Source organism: Schistocerca serialis, chromosome 9 (assembly GCF_023864345.2).
Source record: "Schistocerca serialis cubense isolate TAMUIC-IGC-003099 chromosome 9, iqSchSeri2.2, whole genome shotgun sequence".
Lineage (NCBI taxonomy): Eukaryota > Metazoa > Arthropoda > Insecta > Orthoptera > Acrididae > Schistocerca > Schistocerca serialis.
Window position 1 is genome coordinate 336,197,939 of NC_064646.1, and position 23,381 is coordinate 336,221,319.

The 23,381-nt window shown below is 39.8% G+C and overlaps 1 protein-coding gene across 1 annotated transcript in view; it reads left to right on the forward strand.

Annotated features, from left to right (window-relative positions):
- Positions 1 to 23,098, forward strand: part of LOC126419602 (uncharacterized) — a 50,635-nt gene extending 27,537 nt beyond the window's left edge. The window contains exons 4-5 of the mRNA XM_050086790.1: positions 19,696 to 19,772; positions 22,769 to 23,098. Coding sequence (XP_049942747.1) covers positions 19,696 to 19,772; positions 22,769 to 23,098 — 407 coding nt within the window. The remainder of the gene's footprint in view (positions 1 to 19,695; positions 19,773 to 22,768) is intronic.
- Positions 23,099 to 23,381: the final 283 nt, after the last annotated feature.

Consider the following 23,381-nt stretch of genomic DNA (forward strand, 5'->3'; position numbering starts at 1 on the left):
TGAAATATGCTATTCAATACCGCTTCAACCGCACACGAGCTACGTGCCAGACATCCATCATGTTCGAAGTACATCGCCATTCCGTCATACAGTGAAACATCGGTAGAACATTAAGTAGGAAATCAGCATACTTTGCACCATTCAGATTGCCATCGATAAAATGGGGGCCAATTATCCTTCCTCCCAGAATGCCGCACCATACATTAACCCGACAAGGTCGCTGATGTTCCACTTGTCGTAGCCATCGTGGATTTTCCGTTGCCCAGTAGTGCCTATTATGCTGGTTTACGTTACCGCTGTTGGTGAATGACGCTTCGTCGGTAAATAGAACGCGTCCAAAAAATCTGTCATTGTCCCGTAATTTCTCTTGTGCCCAGTGGCAGAACTGTACACTACGTTCAAAGTCGTCGCCATGCAGTTCCTGGTGCACAGAAATATGGTACGGGTGCAATCGATGTTGATGTAGCATTCTCAACACTGACGTTTTTGAGATTTCCGATTCTCGCGAAATTTGTCTGCTACTGATGTGAGGATTAGCCGCGACAGCAGCTAAAACACCTACTTGGGCATCATCGTTTGTTGCAGGTCGTGGTTGATGTTTCACATGTGGCTGAACACTTCCTGTTTCCTTAAATAACCTAACTACACGCGAAATGTCCGGACACTTGGATGATGTCGTCCAGGATACCGAGCAGCATACATGGAACACGCCCATTGGGCATTTTGATCACAATAGCCATACATCAACACGATATCGACCTTTTCCACAATTGGTAGACGGTCCATTTTAACACGAGTAATGTATCAGGAAGCAAATACCATCCGCAATGGCAGAACGTTACGTGATACCACGTACTTATGCGTTTGTGACTATTACAGCACCACCTATCTCAAAGCAAAAAAGTGGTCCAACTAAAACATTCATATTTCTTTACGTACTACACGAATATGTAATAAAAAGTGTGGGTTTCTATTTAAAAAAAAACGCAGTTGATATCCGTTTGACCTATGGCAGCGCCACCTAGCGGGCCAACCACAGCGCACTCTGATTTCGCCCTTCAAGCTAGACGAGTTTCGGTCTTTGTATTTTTTTTCGTTTGATGCTTATTTCGTGAGATATTTGGGCCGGTCGCTATCAATGGACCACCCTGTATACCAGAAGACAACGGAGTAACTATTATAATTATACAAGAGTAGGAAAAGCAAGATACCTGCTCTTCGAAGCAAATCTGGCAAATAAGTTCTGGCCAGAAATAGTCTCTGCTGTAGTCTACTTAATTAACAGATCTCCGACTACACAATGGCTGCTTAAGCAAAGGCAATTTTCCCCGTGCATAAACTAACTATTAGAGTTGCAGGGTGAACTCTACGACTGGTGTAATCATTTGAGGATGGATTGAGAAACGTATAACTATCTTTTGACACTCAAAAAACCTATTAAATACAAAGAAAAACTTGTACGTGGAGAGCAATTTCTTCACTTGAGTGGCTGGAGGTGGCGTTAAGGCTCCTGGTAGTAGGAGCTACGTCGATCTAGAATTTCTACTGCAATTTCGAAACAAGCATCGAGTGAAATAGTATCCAACATATGTGAGCTATTTACGCTATCCTGTAGGATGATTTCATGAAGGCAGGTAAAGTGCTGTATCTCAATTCTGACAAATTAGAGATCATATTTTTACAGTTTTAAACGTGTTTGAGACACAGTACAGCCTTAGAAGTTATGTACGTGGCCAAAGAGTTATAGTTCAGTTTGTCGAGGTTTCCAGTTCGCTACTTCGCACCAGAATATAAAATTTCATTCTGAACTCTAGAAATGAATTCGTAGTATACCTGGAAAGTTTTAGTTGTAGGTAGTACTGTGGTACTGAATTGTACAGTTCACCTCTAAATCACTCATTTATGAACTACATAGTATATTAGAAAGTAAAAGAAATTTAATAATAACTAGGTCCCTGAAGGCACTCTTCTAAGAACTTCCGTTGTCAACTTAACACGGTATTCTGATAGCATTCCTCTTTAGAACAAATAGGACCTATTGTTTTTTGCTACACTCTCACAACTCACATAGATTATGATATGAATGAAACTATGCCAGCAATCCCCCACCACAATATCGAACAGATTTCATTGTGTTCCTCAGCTCTTTATGATAAACAGCCGGCAACGATTTTTTAAATATTATGTGTCATTTCCCTTTTTGCTGTAGGGTCAACCGCTCGTAATTTCTCTGTTAAAGAATTATAAACTGCTACCTTATTCCTATCGCTGTATTCCCAGCTTTTAATTTTCCACAAACATGTATTACTCATATACATTTCGATAAATTCGACAATGGACTTTCCACAACACTGACGTATATCCGTCATTTTAAAATTCACTAAATGAACAACTGAGTCAGACACGTTTTAGCGCCAGATTTGTGGCGATCTCTAGTCCACACGCTCCATCTTGTCTGCGCAGATGTGATTTGATGCCACAGATTTGAGCAATTTCGCTCAGGCCTCCAACTCCTACTTGTAAGCTTGTGCACGTCTCATATCTGCGCACATCTGTTCATACGCAATGCTCTGTCTGCACAGATGTGATGTGCGCAGACAGATACTTGCGTGTGGACGGGCGTTTAGGTGCGAGGTCACTGTCTGCAAGACACGAAATCGAATTTTCGTAGCGATTTTATCTCTATGACGATAAACATGCATATTTTTATGACTTCAACAGAGAATTTAGATGTGACAATATTTGATGAATGCTTGCCAAATGTGGAACTTTTAACAGTATATGGTAAGTTGTTTTTCTAAGACACCGACTCTGACTGACATTGTCTTAACGAAATGTCATATCACTGTTACCATTTTTGTTCATGTATTTACAAGCAGTAGGCTGTATGTTCTTCTGTTGTCTAGGTAATATTTTGCTATTAAAAACACCTTTTTTTATTTCCTTCAATAATCAGACAATTGTGTTATGTGTGTGTGCGTGTGTGTGTGTGTTCGAGGTGGTATAGTTGCTCACAGGATTTTATTTTCATGAACCATAGATCCCTGAAATGCAACTGCGGAGATTGAATGCACCTTTTACGTATTTCCTCTTTTCACGCTTTTGACAAATTTTTTAGAATATTGTGATTTATAATATCGTACAAATACAGTCTATAAAGCTAGTAGGGAGCTTTCTGACGTCAAACTGATGTCAAATACATAGCTTTTAATATGCCTTTGTCGTTTGTAATAATAATAGTAATTGGCAATAAATAGCTTCAACAATAATGTTTCTAGAGAATTACACAGTGCATTATGTACGTCCCTCCTAAAATGGTGCCTTAAAACTTTTTTAAATGCTGGAATATACAATTTTGGGGTGTGTTGTGGGTTGGCCTAATTAGTTACATTCAGTCTGTCTATTTTCCTGCTTAGTTAACACGTATTTTTCTGCAGTTATAAGATAACCCAGACATTCTTTTACACTGCAGATGTATGTCACGTTCACTTAACTTGATTTTATTCTTGTAATGTTTTTTTTTATTTTTTTTATTTTACATGTATGTACCTCAACAATCGAATGGGGCCTTCCGGCCAACAATGCCATAAGATCATTTCCATTTTTTTTTTCAGTGTAAACAACATACTTTTTGCACTGCCTGAGGAATATTCCATTTGGTGATGTGTTTTGAGTAGGTTTATTTAGCCACATTCAGCCTGTCTATTTCCCTGCTTAGCTAACACTTATTTTTCCGCTATTATAAGCCATATCAGGTTTTAAGACGTCGAAATTTTAGGCTTAACTTTTGAAATGTCGACTGTTATTAGGCATTGAAATCTACAATTGAGGCACATACTCTAAAATTTTTTCTCTAATTTGACGAATATGTATATATGTGAAAATTAACTTGTGCTTCCTTTTACACTACAGACTTTTTTTGCAATATTGTAACAGCAAATAGCGTTTTTCATGTATTATCCTCAACTATCAATGTAAACATTGCAATTTTTCACGCTGTTGGCGTATTTTGAAGATATTTCAGAATTTTTTCAACATCTTAAATGAATTTACAACTCTTTTGCTGTTTTCATCTGTGCAACGTTCTATTGCTGGCAGCACGAAATTGTGGTCTAAAGATCTAACTACCCCTCAGCTAGCTATGTAAACATCGTATTTTTGAGATGCTGACATATTTTTAGAATGTTTTGAACATTTTAGATGTACAGTATAGTTAATTTGCAACTCTGTTACGTTTTTAATTGCAATATTGTGACATCTAATAATAATTTTGGGACTCCTGTATTAACTTCAACTGTGCCCTGTATGCTTGGGATGAACACTAAACCGTTTACACAGCTGACGCCTTTTCTGGAATTGTAGAATATTGCAACACCTTAACTATGCAAAATACGATAACGTTGAGTTTTTTACTGTAGTCTTATTTTGGTAAGTGTGAGAACTACTTACTCATGGTACAACGAACGACCTAAGCACAATTTTAATGGTAGGGCCATCTATTGGTGTGGTTCAGAAATCGAGCTAAGGGCGATTTTTCAGTGTAGTCATATGGCCATGGTGCTGAGCACTCATACTCTAGAGTGCAGCAATCTGTCAGCGATAGGACCCAGTAGGATCTGGTAGTGAACTTGCTTTTATTTACGTTTTCAGAGCCTGAGGGATAGTATTTTCAACAAATAACGATTCCTATTTGATTATTTATAATTCATAAGCAAATGGTGGTTTTTAGTTATTTATAGAGAAATTGGCTATCTGTTCATTTCAGTATTCCATGGCAACTGATATATAGCTTCAAATCAAAGTTACCAATGTGAAGACTGATGAACCAGTCAGTAATGCAAATGTAGTTGCAGAGTGGAGGCACAAAGATCGTGGGAGTGCAGGCATGTGGGATGTAAGGCTGAGGAAACTACATCGAATTTACAGGAATACTGGGCACAGAGGTGTGGGAGTAGTGATGTCAGTGAAATATGACATGCATACAAACTGCAGTCGAGAATGACTTCCATGAACGCAGAGCAGGTGTGCTAAGGGTAGGGATGCTCCATGCAGAATTTGCAGAACAGCAGGGCCCTCCCCTCCCTTTGCCTCCTTGACCTTGACACATGGCACTATGTCATATTTTCTGGAATGACCTTGTAGTTAAGGAAGCGCTGATGCTGCTGTCAGTGAAATATTATATGTACAGTTGGCTTGGCTGCAATAGATACTGGAAACAAAGGCTGACAGCTGCTGCGTCAGCCAATTCCTGGTTCATTCAGGAGAGAAGCCTAAAAACAAAAAGACAACATGTGTAATTTGATATGTTTTGAAACAATATAAGTTGCAGCCAAATGAGAGAAAATAAATATCGGAGAAAGTAAAGAAGAACTTTATTTTTCTACTTGAACAGAGTTAGCTTAAATGCATAACTCAGTGAAAGTTATGTTTTCAGTATATATTCTGATAAGTGCACTTTGTAGACTTTTGCAATCTCACACAAAAAGAAAGGGCGTAATAAAAGCACAGAATCCACAGTTATAAAATGAGTGAGCACAGAGAAAATACGTTAACTTCCGATGTTAGCAGATGACACCACTATCCCCTTACCAAAGTCGATGTCAAAACTTTCGTATCGAGAATCATTGACATTGACGTGCCTCTCCGTTCCATTCTGTTCCCAGCCTGTGTGAATGATGCCCTTTGAAATAAACTGTGAAGCGTTTTGACATTCTATTCTGTCAAGTGTGAATCGGCCTTTAAATGGCCTTTAATTTTCTTGACTGGATGCCAGGTTACATGTCACTGAGCTAGTATGATGTTTCCTGAGGCCAGTTGGCTGGTGTGTGGTGAGAAGTTTTATTGAGAAAAAAAGCGGCTTTTCAAAACTTTTCCGAATTTTCCAGTTTAACAGTCTTTCATGTGCGATGCGGTACTGCTTCTTTGGTAAGATAGTGGCTGAGCCTGGGCTGGCGTAGTACAGGGTATTTTGCATAACATCCACGCTCAGTCCAAGTGAACATCATTTGACTGTCGTCCCGCTGACTAGGGACAAATGTTGAGTACTGTTGACAAAGGGATGCCCACTGAAGCATCCTCTACCCACCAATGGGACGACTGGAGGATGGGGATTGGTAACAAGAAAGGAGGAACTAAAGCAGAGGATATTCTATATGTGCATCAACTAAGCACATAATACCTACTCTCTTAGTAAAATAGCTGAAAAAGGCCATTAGATTTTATTTGATAGGTCGTATTTACGACTTATGGTAAAATGTGTTTTCCAGCGCGTCATTACAGAGCGGAATGTACCGACTATACCACCAAAATGATCTAAATTCTGATGCAAAATCAGTATTACAGTCAATCAGCATGGACTTGTGGTATAAAAGTCCAGCTCATATGCATTTTGAAGCTATGCATGCAGATCACAGAGGGACCCATTATGCTACGTATACAATTTGCTTAGAGCGCAACACAACAATACTTTTCTTTTTCACGATGTAGATCAAGAGCCACGGTAATTCTCGAGCTAGTTCACTTAGATTTGTGAGGGTCGATGCACACTAGGTCAGCTGGAGGAGTCAAATATTTTCTCACTTTAATTGGCGAGTATTGCAGGAGAGTATGTGTATGTACTCCCAGAAACAAAATTCAAATACCCTAGCTGATTTTAGACTTTAGAAACGTAGTTGAAAGGCAAACTGAATCTCCACTCTACGCACAAATAATGGCACAGGATATGTGAAAGATACCCAGGTAATTTTTTAAGACACTAAGGGATCTGACATCAGACTACAGCCCATATACCAGAACACAAAGAAGTGGCTAAGTATTATAACCATTCAATAGTGGGAAATGCAAGATACCAGCTTTTCGAAGGAAATTTGGCAAATAAGTTCTAGGCAGAAGCAGTCTCTGCTGTAGTCTACTTAATTTACAGATCTCTGACTAATGCACTAAAAAGTAAGAAACCAGAAGAAGCTTTGACAAACAAGAGGCCAGATCTTTAACATTTCAAAATATCTGAAATAAAAGCCTATGTTCACATTCAGAGAGCCAACTGATGAAAATGGAACAAAAACTATTGGGTGTATCTTGGTGGAACTTAACTGCCAGAGAATCATAAAAACAAGGGATGTTATTTCTTATGAAAATACAGCAAAAGAAGATACTGGGTCACAGGAAACAAGTCAATTGTTTCTCTCACTGACAGGAGAGAAGCAACATGAAATAACAACTTAACTAGAATAAATTGAACTCGAACCTGAGAATGTAGTAGTTTGATGAATACTAGCGGCAGTGAGGAATCAATTCCAGACAATACAAACAATGATAATGAGCAACTGCAGCAGCTTGAGCCAATACAAAAGTCATACAGAATTCCAAACCCAAAGAAACTGCATGACTTCGAAATTCACCAGTCTAAACAGTTAACTGTCTCTCATATTTTGTCAGTGGAAGAAGTAACGATGTAGGACAATGTTGAAGACTGGGAGAAGGCTGCTAAACATGATTCGACATTGATCACCTTGATGAATGGAAAAACTGAAAAACTGGTAGAAGCCAACATCAGGAAGATCAGTTTGAATACTGAAGAAATGTAGAACACATAAGGCAATACTATCCCTACAACTTATCTTAGAAGATAAGTTAAGGAAAGGCAAACATACGTTTACAGCATTTCTAGACATAGAGAGAGCGTTTGACAATGTTGACTGGAATACTCTCTTTCAAATTCTGAAGGTGGCAGGAGTAAAACACAGGGAGCGAAAGGCTATTTACAATTTGTACAGAAACCAGATGGCAGTTATAAGAGTCAAGGGGCATGAAAGAGAAGTAGTGGTTGGGAAGGGAGTGAGACAGGGTTGTAGCCTATCCTCAATGTTATTGAATCTGTAACTTTAGTAAGCAATAAAGGAAACGAAAGAAAAATTTGGGGTAGGAATTAAAATTCAAGAAGAAGAAATGAAAATTCTGAGGTTCGCTGATGACACTGTAATTCTGTCAGGGACAGATAGGACTTCGAAGAGCCGCTGCACAGAGTGGACATTGTCTTGAAATGAACATCAACAAAATCAAAACAAGAATAATGGAAGGTAGCCGAATTAAACCAGGTTATGCTGAGGGAATTAGATCAGAAAACGAGATACTAAAAGCAGTAAATGAGTTTTGTTAATTGGTAATCAAAGTAACTGATGGTGGATGAAGTAGAGAGGATATGAAGTATAGACTGGCAATGGCAAGAAAAGCGTTCCTGAAAAAGAGAAATCTGTTAACACTGAATGTAGATATAAGTGTCAGGAAGTCTAAAAAAAAGGCTCTGAGCACTATGGGACTTAACACCTATAGTAATCAGTCCCCTAGAACTTAGAACTACTTAAACCTAACTAACCCAAGGACAGCACTCAACACCCAGTCATCACGAGGCAGAGAAAATCCCTGACCCCACCGGGAATCGAACCCGGGAACTGTCAGGAAGTCTTTTGTGAAAGTATTTGTTTGGAGTGTAGCCATGTGTTGAAGTGAAACATGGATGACAAACAATTTAGGCAAAAAGAGATGATCAGTGTTTGAAATATGGTGCTACAGAGAATGCTGAAGATTAGATGGACAGATCATGTTACTAATGAGGAGGTACTGAATAGAACTGAGGAGAAAAGAAATTTGTGGTAGATGAAGGCATCAGTTGGTAGAACATATTCTGAGACATCATGAGCTTAGTACTGGAGGGAAGTGTGGGGGAGGACAAGAGGTGAATACAATAGGCAGATTCAGAAATCTGTAGTTTTAGTAGATATTCGTAGATGAAGAGATTTTCACAAGATAAAGTAGCATAGAGAGCTGCATCAAATCAGTCTTCAGAATGAAGACCACAACAACAAGATCTTAATGTTTTTCCTGCTTTCTTACAAGTTGATTTAGAAGAAAAAACTTATGTCAAAGTTCGACAAGTAGATCTAGTTACAAAGTCAGTGGAAGCTGAGAGACTAAAAAAGGTTGTAGATGGATTGTAGCAATGTGGACACTACTGGGTTGAAATTAAGACAGTACATTGTGGAATCTAAACTTCAAGAGGTCAACAGCTGAACCTTCCATCTGTTACAGAACTTAAGGTTTTAATAGTTGCTGTTTATGTGGATTGTAAGCTAACTTTCAGTACCAGTTGACAAGAGAAAGATATTTTCAAAAGCAGACTATGAGAAAAATTTAAAATGAAGCTACAGAATATTTAGGAACACAAATTTCTAGGAACAATAAAGAAGGTTATTTGTGGATAGACCATACATACTTCGTTTAGCAAATTCTCAACAGATTTATTTTTAAAAAAAGTGTAACCTGATATATACGCCACAGAGCAATAACCAAGTTCTCACTCATCACATTAGGCCAAAGATAGAACAAGAGCAATAAGCTATGAAAAATATTCCCTATCGTGAAGCAATAGGAAGTTTAATGTATGGTCAGTTAGGAACAAGGCCAAACCTAGCTCATTCAGTAAGAACTGTCAGCCGGCTTCGTAATAATTGTGGTATATCACAATGACAAGCAATAAAAATGATCTTTTGATGTCTAAAAGGCACCAAGCTATTGAAGGTATTGTTTTCTCGAGCAGAGAACTGTCACGTAATAAGTTACTGTGATGCAGACTGGGCCAGAGATTTTGGAGTTGGGAAGTCAACAACTGGATATCTGTTCAAAACTCAAGGAGCAGTGATATCCTTGCAGAGTAAGCAACAGCCGACAGTAGCCTTACCAGCAACTGAGACATAATATATGGCCCTGATCTCAGCATGTCAGGAGGCTCTATAGCTTCAATGGTTAAAGACTAAAAATCTGCAAACTCCAAGAAGGATGCTATCAAACTGCTATGTTACAACAAAGCAACAATTGAATTTTCTAAGACTAGTGGCTACAAGAGTCAAACCAAACATATAGACACAAGGCACAACTGCATAAGCGAAAAAATAGAGTCAATCCAAGTCACTTATATCTTTAGACCAAATGCTGCAGACATTATAACAAAACCTCTAGCAAAGGCTCGCCATCATCTGCTGCTACAAGATCTTGGACTGAAAATCAAGTTTTTCTCTTTTTTTTGTAGGTATGATTCTAGTGAGAAGTGTGAGAATTTACTTTCACGTAAAGCAGTCGCTTGTGCAATACTATTGAAATACCCTGGGATTGCACAAAAATGTTGCACATTAATATTGTGCAAAATTATGACTTGCAGAGTTCAGAACGTTAGGCGATAAAGATGCTGCTGCTGTGATAACTGTTCTACTTTGCTGCAATCGGAAAATAAAAAAAAGATAAATGAAAAATTGGTACAAGAAAATTGAAACATTCACTCACGAAAACTTGTCGAAGGAATTGAGGTTGAACGAAAAACGAGATTATCATAACTTTCTATCTGTTGATGGTCCAACATTTTATGCATTACTGGAAATGGTTGGCCACTTGATTAAAAAGCAAACACAATAATGAGAGATGACCTTCCACAAAGTCAGTATTTATCTTGTAAACCGCGATATGTTGTACAGAAAAGTCACGTAAAGACCTGAAATTTACAAGTGCAGTTTCACACGAAAATACTGGATATATCGTTATGGAAGCGTGACAGTAAAACGTGGAGGGAAGGCTATACCCAGGCGAGTACCTTATACACACACGTAGATATCTATATACAGCACCCTGTGTGTGTATGTGACACTCACCCGAATTGTGTACAAACTCTAGCGATTGATCGATGAGAGGATACAAGACGAAAAAGGTATAATGAACTTATGTCCAGACATGCATGATTCCCATGCTAGAGACAATTTATTCAATCATACATTGTTACAGAGACTGCAGTCTAATACATGCTGTATCATACAGCCACAGCACCAGTATACGTTGAAAATGGTTTCCATGTTCCTAACCCATGCATGTTTGGGACGTAGCATGTTCTGTCTCACACGTTCGCGATGACCAGGCTGTATCCAAACAGTCTCAAAGGCAGTGTGAATAGGCTGCTTCAGTGTCTTCACATCTGGAATGCGCTTTGCATGCACGATACTTTTGAGATGGCCCCATAACCAGAAATCGCACAGGTTGAAATCCAGTGAATGAGGAGGCCATGCAACTCGTCCTCTCGTCCGATTCACCGACCAGAAAGGTACGATTGTTATGCATCCGGACATTAACGGCGAAGTGGGCTAGAGCACCATCATGTAGCAGCCACATAATCCTTTAACCCGTCGATTCATCAATGGCGCTTCTTCCACCAGGGGAGGCAAAGTCACCTGCAAGAAACGCCTATACTTCCAGCCTGTTAGGCGACGTGGAAGAAAGACTGATTCCAAAATACAGTCGCCAGTTATCCCAATCCATGCATTCCGGCAGCAGCGATCTGATGATTCACTGTCAGCATAGCATGGGGGTTGCCCTTTCTATCCCACACATGACTGTTATGAAAGCTGAAGATACCACTTTGCGTGCAGATGACCTCATCTGTGAATAGAATGGATGACACAAATCCTGGAACTGTCGTTGCCTGGTGAAGAAACCAGTGACAAAAGTGTTTGCAATGTGGAAAGTCTGTTGCTAATAAGCCCTGCACACGCTGTAAGTGACAAGTGTAGTAAAAATTGTCATGGAGAATGTTCCACACGGTCGTCTGGCTTACCCTGTACTGGAGGGTCAACTGCCTGGTACTGACACAACAGTCGCCTTCCACTGTGTTGATCACATTTCCCTCCAAGTCTGGGAAACGGCCCTGTCTCAGACAAACGACAAAGCACTGTTGCAGACATTGAATGTTGTGATTTTGTGATTATTGCTGTTGCGGGGGGGGGGGGGGGGGGGGGGAATAGGTCTCCCGATACAACCTTGCTGCCTGCTGCCCGTTGCCATTCGCCTTTCCATATGTAAACAACATGTCAGCTAGTTCTCAGTTCGAATATGGAACCATTGTGTACAACACTGCATCACAGCCACTACACGGTGAGTCAGCAAGAGAAGTGAATTGGACACAACATTACCAGTTACCATGGCAGGAGAGTGCACTAGAGCATAACACATGAGGAACAGCACCACCATGTAGGAGGAAACCATGCACACTTAACTGTGGTGGCATGGTACAGCGTGTATTAGGTGTAACGAAGTATGATTGAATAAATGATCTCTAGTGAGGAAACCCTCCATTTCCAGACATAAATTCATTGTGACCATTCTATAGATCTGGACCTTTTTCTCATGATCGCTGGAGAAAAATTTAGTAACTTGATGTTCAGCAACTCAACTTTTGACGCATTTCAAGTAAACTCATCTTCAGAATATATCCAGAAAGATTACAAAAATCATGAGGAACACAGGTTTTTCTAATTGATTGCCAAATGATGAAACTGACTAAAGTTTAGAAGAACAAAAATGAAAATGAACATACCAGAAGAGATAGGGAATTTCATACATACAATATGGTATCATGTACAAGTACCAGGATTGGAGTACAACAGAGCTAGAAAGCATGGCAAACTACAACAAAGTAACAAAAATGACCATCAGGTGGCATGAATAGTAGTACAAGATAGTGCTGACCGCATTTGACAAGCCAGATGCAAAGACAGATGCAAAATTACTTAAAGGAAACACACATCAAATAGGACATTATACAGCAAAGTCCATAAAATACATTGTTACAATATATCTAAAGTCACTATATGTTACATCTTAAATTCATAGTGCCTAGCAGGGCAACTGATGAGATGAAGAAATTTTATTTAGCCAAGAGGAACACTAGGACTAATCAATTAGAAATAAAGTTCAACAAGTCATGCCAGTTCAACAAGGTTGCACCAAAGTATGCAGCTTTAAATGTTCATAATAAGTCAATGAATTCACATTGTGTCAAAAATAAGTTTGAACTATTGTGGGTGGAGAGAGAAGTCAGGGCAGCCTATAAGGCAAATGACACTGGAAATAGCTTAGCTTCATCCCTTGCAGGATCGTCTTCAATATGTATTGACTTTGTTACAGTTTACAAAAGTGTCTTCTTTGATTAATGACTTTCTGTTGTGGGAGATATCCTTCATTCAAGCTAAACACAAATACAGGCTACATTTCCTTATCACACATCAACTCTGTGTAAATACAAATAACGCCCCTCATACCAGTTAACTTGTTCACCAAAACAGTCATTAACCTTAGCAACATTGCTCTGTCCACTGATGAACAGAATTTACTAAGTAAAGTCTTAGGATTTTGTCTACCCGCTAAAATTGACAACACTATTATTGAAAGGAATTTACCAATGTCGGAAGTGCTTGCGAGCAAACAAGAATTTCCATGCTTTTGTAATCAGACATTACTGTAAAAACTTTTAAAGTTATAAAAAAGAGCACAATGTTCCATATTCTAAGAGTTTCCTTGAAGTGACTGCAAAAATATTAACATAAATTTGTATGAAAATAACATTCTTGCAACAAAAGCAGATAAAAGAAATTCAGTTGTAACTGTTCCTCATCAGCATTACATTTTTTTAGGCAAATGAGATTATTGAGACAGAAAGAACACTCTAACAATTTCACTTAGACCTGGAATATTGGTTCCACATTTAGTAAAAAATGGCTCCTAGTTACAAACCCACAGTTATCTAAGCACTGCCCCCAAATCAAACTTCGTAAGAGTAATTTTCCTGTCAGACTAATTGTTAGTAGTCACCAAGCTCCAGATGTTGAGACAAGCCATCATCATCATCTTGGACAGTTTCCAGCCTCTGGCCAGGTCTGTATGGAACATAGGCCTCTCCATTACCTTATGTCTAGCCACCATCTCTCCGTCTTCACCTTAGTCCAGTCTTCTCCTTTCTTCTGGATGCATTCCTCTACTCATTGTAAAAAAAATTTTAAGAAAGCTTTCACATTTGTTCAAACCCATACTTTAAAATGAACAGTTATGAAATAGCAACGACCACTAGGGACATTGTTCGTCCGAAAGATGCACTTCCTTCTTCTCTTGACATCACTAATTTATACAAGAACATCTCCACAAATGGGACGTTTGAAATTATAGGACAAAACTCTGTCAGGCATAATAAAGTTAATATTGGTGAAGCTATTAAGAATATCTTTATCCATTAAATATTTTACTTTCATTGGAAAGATTTTCCAGCAAAAAGACATGCTACTGTGGGTAGCTTCCTTTCAGGTATCCTAGCAAATATTCTTATTAATTGTTTGGAAAACAAATTTTTTAGCCTTCACCCTGATATCAGGAATGTAATACTTTATGATAGACACAAATAATGAGATTTTCGTGCTCTACTAAGGTAGTGAAGGTGACATTAGGAAATTTGCACTTGGCTTCAGTCAGATGCATGCCAAAATCAAGTTTTCTGTTGAGCTGGAAGACCAATATTTTTGGATTTGAGAAGAGAGAACACTAAACTGCAAACCACTATTTATCATAAGCCAACTATCACTGGTTTAATTATGAACATGGACTCCAAACATCCTTTCATCCATAAACAGGCATATTTTCTTTCTGTGTTCAATAGACTTGGCAACTTAAGGACGACACTGTAAGGAAAGAGATGCATCTCGTGTTGCCCATGCTATCTCGCACCCAACAGGCTTGCTGTCACAAAGGCTGCGTCCGAGGCAGTGTTGCAGTGACCATCAAGCAGCCCATGGTCTTCCGCCTTACAGAAGGACAACTTGTGGCGCCCATATGGGGGACTATCACACGCTAAATTCAATGACAATGCCACATTTGCTGGGCTTTAGCCATGCCTTGGCAGGAGCGACTGCGTTTAGTAAAATCAACTGCCCAAAGACATACATGCAGATCCCCATGGCACCTGAGGACATACAAAAAACCACAATTACTGCTCCCTTCGAGCTCTTTGAGAGCACGCTCAGGACATTTTAGCTTAGGAATGCTGCTCAGACTTGGCAGCGTTTCCTGGATAGCGTCTTGTCAGGGTTAACATGCTGCTTCGCCTATCTGGACGACGTCCTTGTGTTCTCAAAGTTGTCCGAACTCCGTCGCAGCCACCTGACAACCATTTTCCGGAGCCTCAGCGAGGCTGGCATAGTGATCATTACATTGAAATGTGTATCTGGGGTTAGTGAAATTGAGTTTCTCACTCACCTAACCACCTCAACCAGATCTACACCACTGCCGGACAAAGTGCAGGCAATCCTGAACATGCCATGTACAAAAATTCATGAAGACCTACATCGTTCTCTCAGGGTGGTCAACTTCTACCAGCATCATCTGCTGCGGTGCTCAAACCCCTGACTACAGTGCAATGTGGCCCCGTGGCAAAAGGATGGGCTCCTGTTACCTGGACTCATGAAATGGGATAAAGTTTTACTGAGTCTAAATGATGCCTCGCCAAAGAGGCGCTGCTTCCTCATCGACTACACAATGTGGAGTAAGCCATTGTTGTGGACACCAGCTAGACCGCTATCAGCACAGTGCTACAACAACGTGTCGAAGGCAGCTGGCAGTCACTCGGATTCTTCTCGCAAAAGTTGTCGACAGTGCAGCGTTCTTGGGGTATGTGCAACCATGAACTGCTTGCTGTGTATCAGGTAGTGAAACACTTCTGTTCACTGGCAGAAGCGCACCCCTTCATTATCTTCAGTGACTATAAACCTATAACACATAATTTCTGGACCAACAACACCAATTGTTCACCATGCCAACTACAGCAATTCGAGTATGTGTCCCAGTTCACAATGGACATCCAACACATTTGTAGGATGAACAATGTCGTCACCTGCTGCTTGTCTCACGATTGTGCAGTCATCTCCCCCCCCCCCCCCCATGTGAACTTCGAAGATGTTGTACAAGAATGGGAGGCGATAGAGAGCTGGACAGCTTCCAACACGATTTCTCCAGCGGCCTATATCTAAAACTGGTGTCAGTTGCTGGCTCCTCGGGAATATTTGGTGCTATGTTACAACAGGCATGCATTACCCGTTTCTCCCAAAAATTTATGGCACAGTGCTTTCTACTCCATCCTTGGGTTATCATATCCTGGTGCAAACACGAAGGTGTCACTCATGGTAGTTATCATACCCTAGTACAAACACCAAGGTGTCACTCATTGTAGCATGTTTCCTATGGCCCAGATTCCAGAAGGACTGTCATGAGTCGGCACGCACCTGTGCAGCATGTCAGTGCGCCAAAGTCAGGAGACACACCCACATGCCTTTGGTGCCTTTCCTGAAGCAACACAGTGCTTCACACATGTTCACACGGATACTGTAGGACCACTTCCTTCATTCCAAGGCAAGCTCTACCTCCTTACAATGACGGACCGCTTCAGCTGCTAGTTGAAGACAACACCTGTAGTGCACATCACCGCCGAGGCAGCCGCTACTACCTTTGTTGGCACCTGGGTGGCGCACTTCAGCTGCCCCAGTCATGTAACTACAGACGGCAGCCACCAGTTTGACTGTACACTGTTCAAACACGTCACCCAACAATGTGGCTCGCAGCTAGACTACATGACAAACTACTATCAGGCATCTAACGGCATGATCAAGCAGCTTCTTCGGACATCGAAGGCATACCTGATGTGTCAAGACACTGTCTGGATGGAAAGTGACAGAGAACTGCAAGAGAAACCTAAGGAAGAGATTGGTGTCTCACATATAGACTTCGCATATGGAGAGTCTCCTGCCATCCCTGGAGAATTCATGGAGGAAGTACTGCAGCCACATGATGCCTCAGCCCAGTCACTAGCAGAATGCCTGTGCAGACACATGGCGAGCCTCTGACCACACCTAAAGACACAGCACAGCGCCAACAAAGCCTTTGTCCATGCAGACCTACAACACTACATTCATGTGATGCTGCACACAGATGTGGTACACCCACCACTTCAGTTGCCCTACTTGGGACCACACCACATGATAACCAATGGTGGGAAGACCTTAGAGATCGAATATAATGGTAGGCAGGCTAAAGTCTCAATTGACAGGGACAAACTGCCATATGTCTGCACAAATCCCTTTTCCGCACATCGACCCAGTGGACTACGTCATGCATGCAGGCCGCCCTGTTCGCATCAAATGCCCTTGCTGTGCCATAATGATGTCATATCGCATGCAGCCACTGCTGACTAAAAATACTGGTCTGGGCACTGGAACCCATCTTGTTTGTGTCATAGGCAGAGTAGATCTGTTGTTCGTAAGCCGTACACCTCATGATGCGTTGCTTAGCAAGTTGAACTTTGTACTGACCTGTGATAAAGTACTAGCTGCTACAATCTTCTGTTACCAAAGTAAAGTTTACAATTGCTGTTCTTTAAACAGTAAGAACTTCATGAATGCTAATATAATTACCTTTTGTGACTACTTAACAAGCAGAGAACACTTGTATTTGATTGAGAGGTTATGCTAAAAGCTGCATTGCAAACTAATTAAATGTGTACAAGTACACTTTGAAATGTGTGTATCTACATTGCAAAAGCTACACTGAATTTCTGTTTTCAGATACCAGTACCAGAAATACCAAGGTGCTGTAAAAGTAATTATAGGCTTCAAAACGAAGATGTCAGCATATTTTCTGTGCTAACCGATGAGGAACTAAAGAAAATGTGACAAAGGGAAGTTCCCACCGATTTCTCAAAGCTAAAGGCACCAGTAATATGCATATAAACATTTTACTAGAAAGTGCATAATCAAGACAAAAAAGTTTTTAGTTACTGGATAAATAAAGAAATTTGAAAGAAGATATCCCAAGCTGACCAAATGCAGTGCCTTCATTATTTCCAAACTTACTAGAATACTTGACAACAGCTGGAACCTCACGTAGAAGATTATGTGATATAGAATGTGAAAATCTTGAGAAAGCAGTGGCAATAAGTTGGAAGATTACAGGCAATAAGAAGAACAAATCGCTATAAAAAATTTGGGGGAAATATGCAATTGCTTTTCAGGTACCACCCCTATCAACAGGAAACAGTGGTTCTGTCTCAAGTGTGGAGAGAAGATAGTGCTGTGTTTTATTGATGACAGTAATGAATTACCAGCTATTTTAGGTTCTGCAACTATTAATACTGATTTAAGTGTCGTACTTTCTGTCAACAGATATGAAATTCCCCAGAAAAAAGTGCCCACTGAATATAAGTCAGTATAAACCACACACATATTAGATAGAATAGTGAAACACATTGAGTCAATGGTGTCTAAAGGATATAATTTAAAGAAGTGTTTGGTGGCTGAAAATATAGTGAAAGTGCTAGAAGATAGATTTTCAGGCGATAAATGTTCACAGTTTCAGGTGCTAATTGAGCAAATTCAATTCCTGACAAGATACGACATCAGTCATGGAAATTTTCGGAGTACATTATTACTGGCAACTTCTCTGCATGTTCATTTACTGTCAGCATACACAGCTGTGCACAATAGTGGTTACCTGTATTTGCCACATCCATGCACTATCAGAAAGCTGATAGGTAAGTTCAGTTTAAATAGTATATATATAAATGACAATGTAAAGTATTTGAAGGTTACAAAAACATTTTGAAAGATCACAAACTTGTGGTAAATAAACTCCGTGATGAAATTTACATCAAGACTCATTTGATCTTTAAAGGAGGTACAATTTATGGTGACAGTAATACTGATAGCAATGACCCTGGCAAAAAAGCTCAGGTTTTTATAACATCTATTGTATTTTCAAAATTTAAAGATGTTGTAACTATCATACCAGTTAATAACTTAACTTCTTAACATCTAAGAAATATGTTATTACATATAATGAAAAAGTTGGGTTTACTGTGTTAGCTTCAGTTTCAGATAATAATGCAGTAAATCGAGAAACTTATGACTTACTTACCCCTAGTGGTATTTTGCAGCCTTGTATTCAACATCCTAATGACAGTACTAGAAAATTATTTCTAATTTTTGACAGAGTACAAATACTGAAATTTATCTGTAATAACTGGATTACTAAATCTGACAGTTTTGAAGTTTCCAGATTTTGATTGTTTTGAAGTTGTAGTTAGTGCAGAATTTCATATTTGGAATTAATGTAGAAGAAGGAAAAAAGTTCGTTTGTAAAATACATTTATTGTCATTTAAGAACTTATTTCCTTCCAATATTCAGAAGCAAAATGTTAACCTTGCACTCAAGATTTTTCATGATAGAAATGCTGCTGTCTTAAAGGTCTTAAACTTCAAGAGAGATAGATTTTATAGGCTCTGAACATACTTCAACTTTCATAAAAATAATTTGTAGCTGGTGGCACATTGTTAATGTGAAAGGTGCACACGAAAGTTAAAGGTTTAATGACCAATATAGGCAGCTTGTTACGGTAAGCAGTTCATTACAGTTAGGTTTTTTTTAGGAAAAACGTCTTTGTGGTTAAAAAATTGGAGGCAGAGCGATCATAACTTCCCTACTTCAAGCTCTCAAACTTTTCAGGCACTAATCACTACTCTTGATGGATTTTTAGTTCTGATTTCATATGTTCTTGAACATTATAAGCCAGATTATATATGTTATTAAGTTTCATACTGACAATCTGGAAGATAGAGTTAGTAGTTACCATCAAATGAGTGGGAAAACTTATTATGTAAGTTACATTCAGAGTGAAAAGAAATTAAAAATCAAAGATATGGCACTACTAAATTTTTTGAATAGAAATATTACTCTTGCTTCCTTGCTCTGGAATATTTGACAAATTTGTGAATGTTAACAAATATTCTGCAGTATTACAGGAGAAGTTTGAAGTGTCACAGATACCAGGAAATTTCCTGCCAGCATTGATGTACATTTCTGGTTATGCTGTAAAGAAGGAGCTTTTCCTAAAAACTTGTGAGATTTGCACCTCTTGGATGCTATCTGATTAAGAAGTTGAAATATCCATCTCAAATAATATGACCATCGAAAGTTGACAATTCCCACTCAAACTGCTGTTACAGTGCTTGACCTTGTTTGGTTCATGCTGAAAGCAATATTATATTTGTAGTCAAGTAGTTTCATTGCTGATTCACATCAACTTTCTTCCTTGCAGAAAATATGTTACTTAAAGCTGGAGAACAGTGATCTTACTGAGGCTAACGTAACTGATATTTGGAAATGTCAGAGAACTTTGAAAGACATCCTGCAAAATATTAATCTCTGATTCTATAAAAGTAATGATAAACAATCTCAGTGATTCTATAAGCAGTAATAAATGAGGCAGACAGTTAAACAAACTGAGGACAACATACAATATTTTTGTTACGAATTTTTTAATTTGTTAACTCACCAAAATAAATATAATTTTCTAACACACTCACTACACTTTCCACCACAAATTGAATTTTATAGCTAGCAAGGTAATGCTGAAAACACAAAGTGGAAAAATGTCGATGACAAGTGTAAATAAAGTATTATACTACTTTAAAAATCATGGAATGTGTAGTTTTTCAATAAATTACTATGTAAATGCGAAATACATTTATTTAAAAACATAATTTATTCCCTCTTGTGCTTTACAATAGGTTCTTGCTCAAATTTTGTTGACGCGTCCGTTAAGGAAAGACAGAAGGTTCTGCTTTAAGGGTTGTACGTTAGACACTCGTACAGTTTCTGGGGATAGTTCATTTAATATTTGGAGCTCAGCACTGTCGCTTCTCAGTGTATGAGTGAAATTCAATTGTGAAACAGAATGTGAAGTACAATGTTTCACATTATATATGCCACTTTAAGTCTGTGTGTAGGTTTGAGTTGTACACTTTTGGGAGTTGTGCAGTTTTTGAGACGAATACTCTGTGTATGTTGTGTTATTTAATGGTGATGCACAACCTGAAGTACAATACATCACATAAATTTTGATGTAGTGAGGTATAAAACAAATATTTATGAACACAGGTGTATGTGTGTTTGGGGGGGGGGGGGGACGGTTAGGTGGGCGGGTCGGTGGGTGGGTGGGTTGGTGAGTATGTGTGTGTGTGTGTGTCTCCTAAATTTCTGTGGCTAAACAGAATTCAAGGTAAAAGTGCAGTTTAGGTGATGGCAGTATTTACAAGATATGTTGATGTTGGTAAAACCACAATAAATGATGGGCAATGAAGACAGCCAGTCAGAAACAAGATGCATATAGGGAATGAGATTCTACTCTCTTAATAAATATAATTGTTGTTCATTTCCCTCACAGTAGTTTAGGCTGTGCTGTTAGGTTCCTTCCAAACTCCAACCTCAAAAACCGTCATACATCCTCAGAAAACAGTAAATCATTTGTGACAAGGAAGACAGCAAATATGATTGTCTTTGTTTCCCATCATTTTGTTGCAACATATCGACATGTAATGTCTTGTAAAAACTTCCAACACGTAAACTGCACTTTAACTGAATTTGAAGTGCATTATACACTACAGTTCTCTTGTACTGAATTCTCTGTACTTGTGTGTGTCTGTGTGTGTGTGTGTGTGTGTGTGTGTGTGTGTGTGTGTGTCTGTGTGTGTGTGTGTGTGTGAGACAGAGAGAGAAAGAGAGAGAGGAGAGGAGACTTACCGAAAACGAATAAGGTCTATCGTATGTAAATCCTAGATACATTTTTTTCCCAATTTTTAACCTCCCACCCCCTCCCATTTGCTACAACTATTTTACTGTAGATTTTGTTTCTCTGCTAAGAAAAGAATAGAGGTTTCACTTTAAGGTTTGTGCATGTATGTGTCTTTGATCTGCAGAGTTTTTGTGTGTTCTTCATTTAATATTTGAGGACGACTCTTCAATATCTCTGTGAATGTGATTTAGTGATGAAACAGAAAAGTGTATTCTGTAGTGAACGCGTGAATTTGAAATACAACGATTGACATAAAACATGCTTCAGTGAAGTAAAAAACGTTGTTTGCGAATATCTGCTTGAGTTAAGAAATTTAATGACGATACTGAACGACACTATTTGATAAACAAAATGTAGTAGTGAAGTATAAAACAATTATTTATGAGTATCATTGTGATTGTCACGCCTTTTCTTTTGATAAGAAGTCGAAACTGAACAGTGTTTTGTTAAACTGTGTTAATCACACTCTTTTGAGGCCAAAGATTTGAAGTAATATAGAGATGATAGTATTACCGAAAGTAGTATTCTTTTAGTATCAAGAGTAATCAACGAATAGTAACATCATTTGTAATTTTGCGAAGCAGAAACGGCAAATATGCGAGAGTCGGTGATGCGGAGCTGACTCACTAGATGGCTGTGTTTCGGCCGTAGCACTACAAAGCTGACATCATCAAAGAATGTAACTCCCGCCGCCTGCCATGAAGACCCTACCCCTCCAGCTGACAACTGACTCACCACCGGGTATGTAAGCCACAGCTCCAGAAGCCGCGTAGAGCCCCGACAACACCCCATTCGCACATGTTAACTCTCCGTAATCTTCGCTGCTGTGAGTGACGGGACAGTATAGAGTGCCGCGTCGTGATTCTGCGCAAGTTTTTCCAAACAAAAACAAAAAAGAATTGTCTTTTATGAGCAATGCATCGCCGAGAATGTTTTGTTTAGTTTTTTCCCACAGTTAAATAGACCTTGTTTATTTCCATACAAATTCAATGGTACGAACAGTGCGTCTTGACCAATGTTTCATTTCGCATCCTTCATAGCAGTTAACCAAAGTTTTTTGCAAGCCAGTGTTCTCTGAGCCGACATTTGCACACTAGATCTGCAGCCACTCATCGCTACAGACTGTTCCCGCACAGCACCGCCGGGCACTGCTGTTCTAGCGTGCACACACCCCCGCGAGCCATACCAGCCGCGAGGCCAACGAGATATAGGCCAACGAGATATTTCTCGTAGGTCTCGTACCAGCCGCTCGTGACGTCACACACAGCCGCCTTCGCTCTCGCACTGACGTCACGTACCGCCGCCACCACGGTCTCGCTGACCTCACCACAAGCGCGCGAAGCACAAACATATGCTGGCCGCAGACGGAACATTTTCACCTCTCACGCCTACCGCGCTCTGCTCCTCAAGGAGGGCAACACAGAAATTGCAGACGACATAATGAACGGGCCGACATTCATCCGCGGGCGCCCCATGCGCAAAAGTACCATTAGACCACAGCATGCCAACGATGCGCCGTCGACGGGCGCGCAGAAAACACAAAGGGACGCCAGTGCGAGCTAGCCGGACATCTGCATCGTTCTACAATCTCGCCAGGCACGGTCCACGGGGGTCGAGCACAACGCGCGCTCCCCATCGTCGCATACGCTAAACGGATAGCCGTCCCTCATTCGCTACGTTTCTCGCGCCTGCTAATTAAACGGCATCCGCAAGACGAGACAATATTCGCACGCTCAGCCAAACACGCGACCATTGTCTTCCTCGTCCCGAGTCTGTACTGTGCTCTCCATGACTGAGGAATGTATACCCTCTGGGATCAGCGGTCGAGCCGTTCACCGCGGTCTTG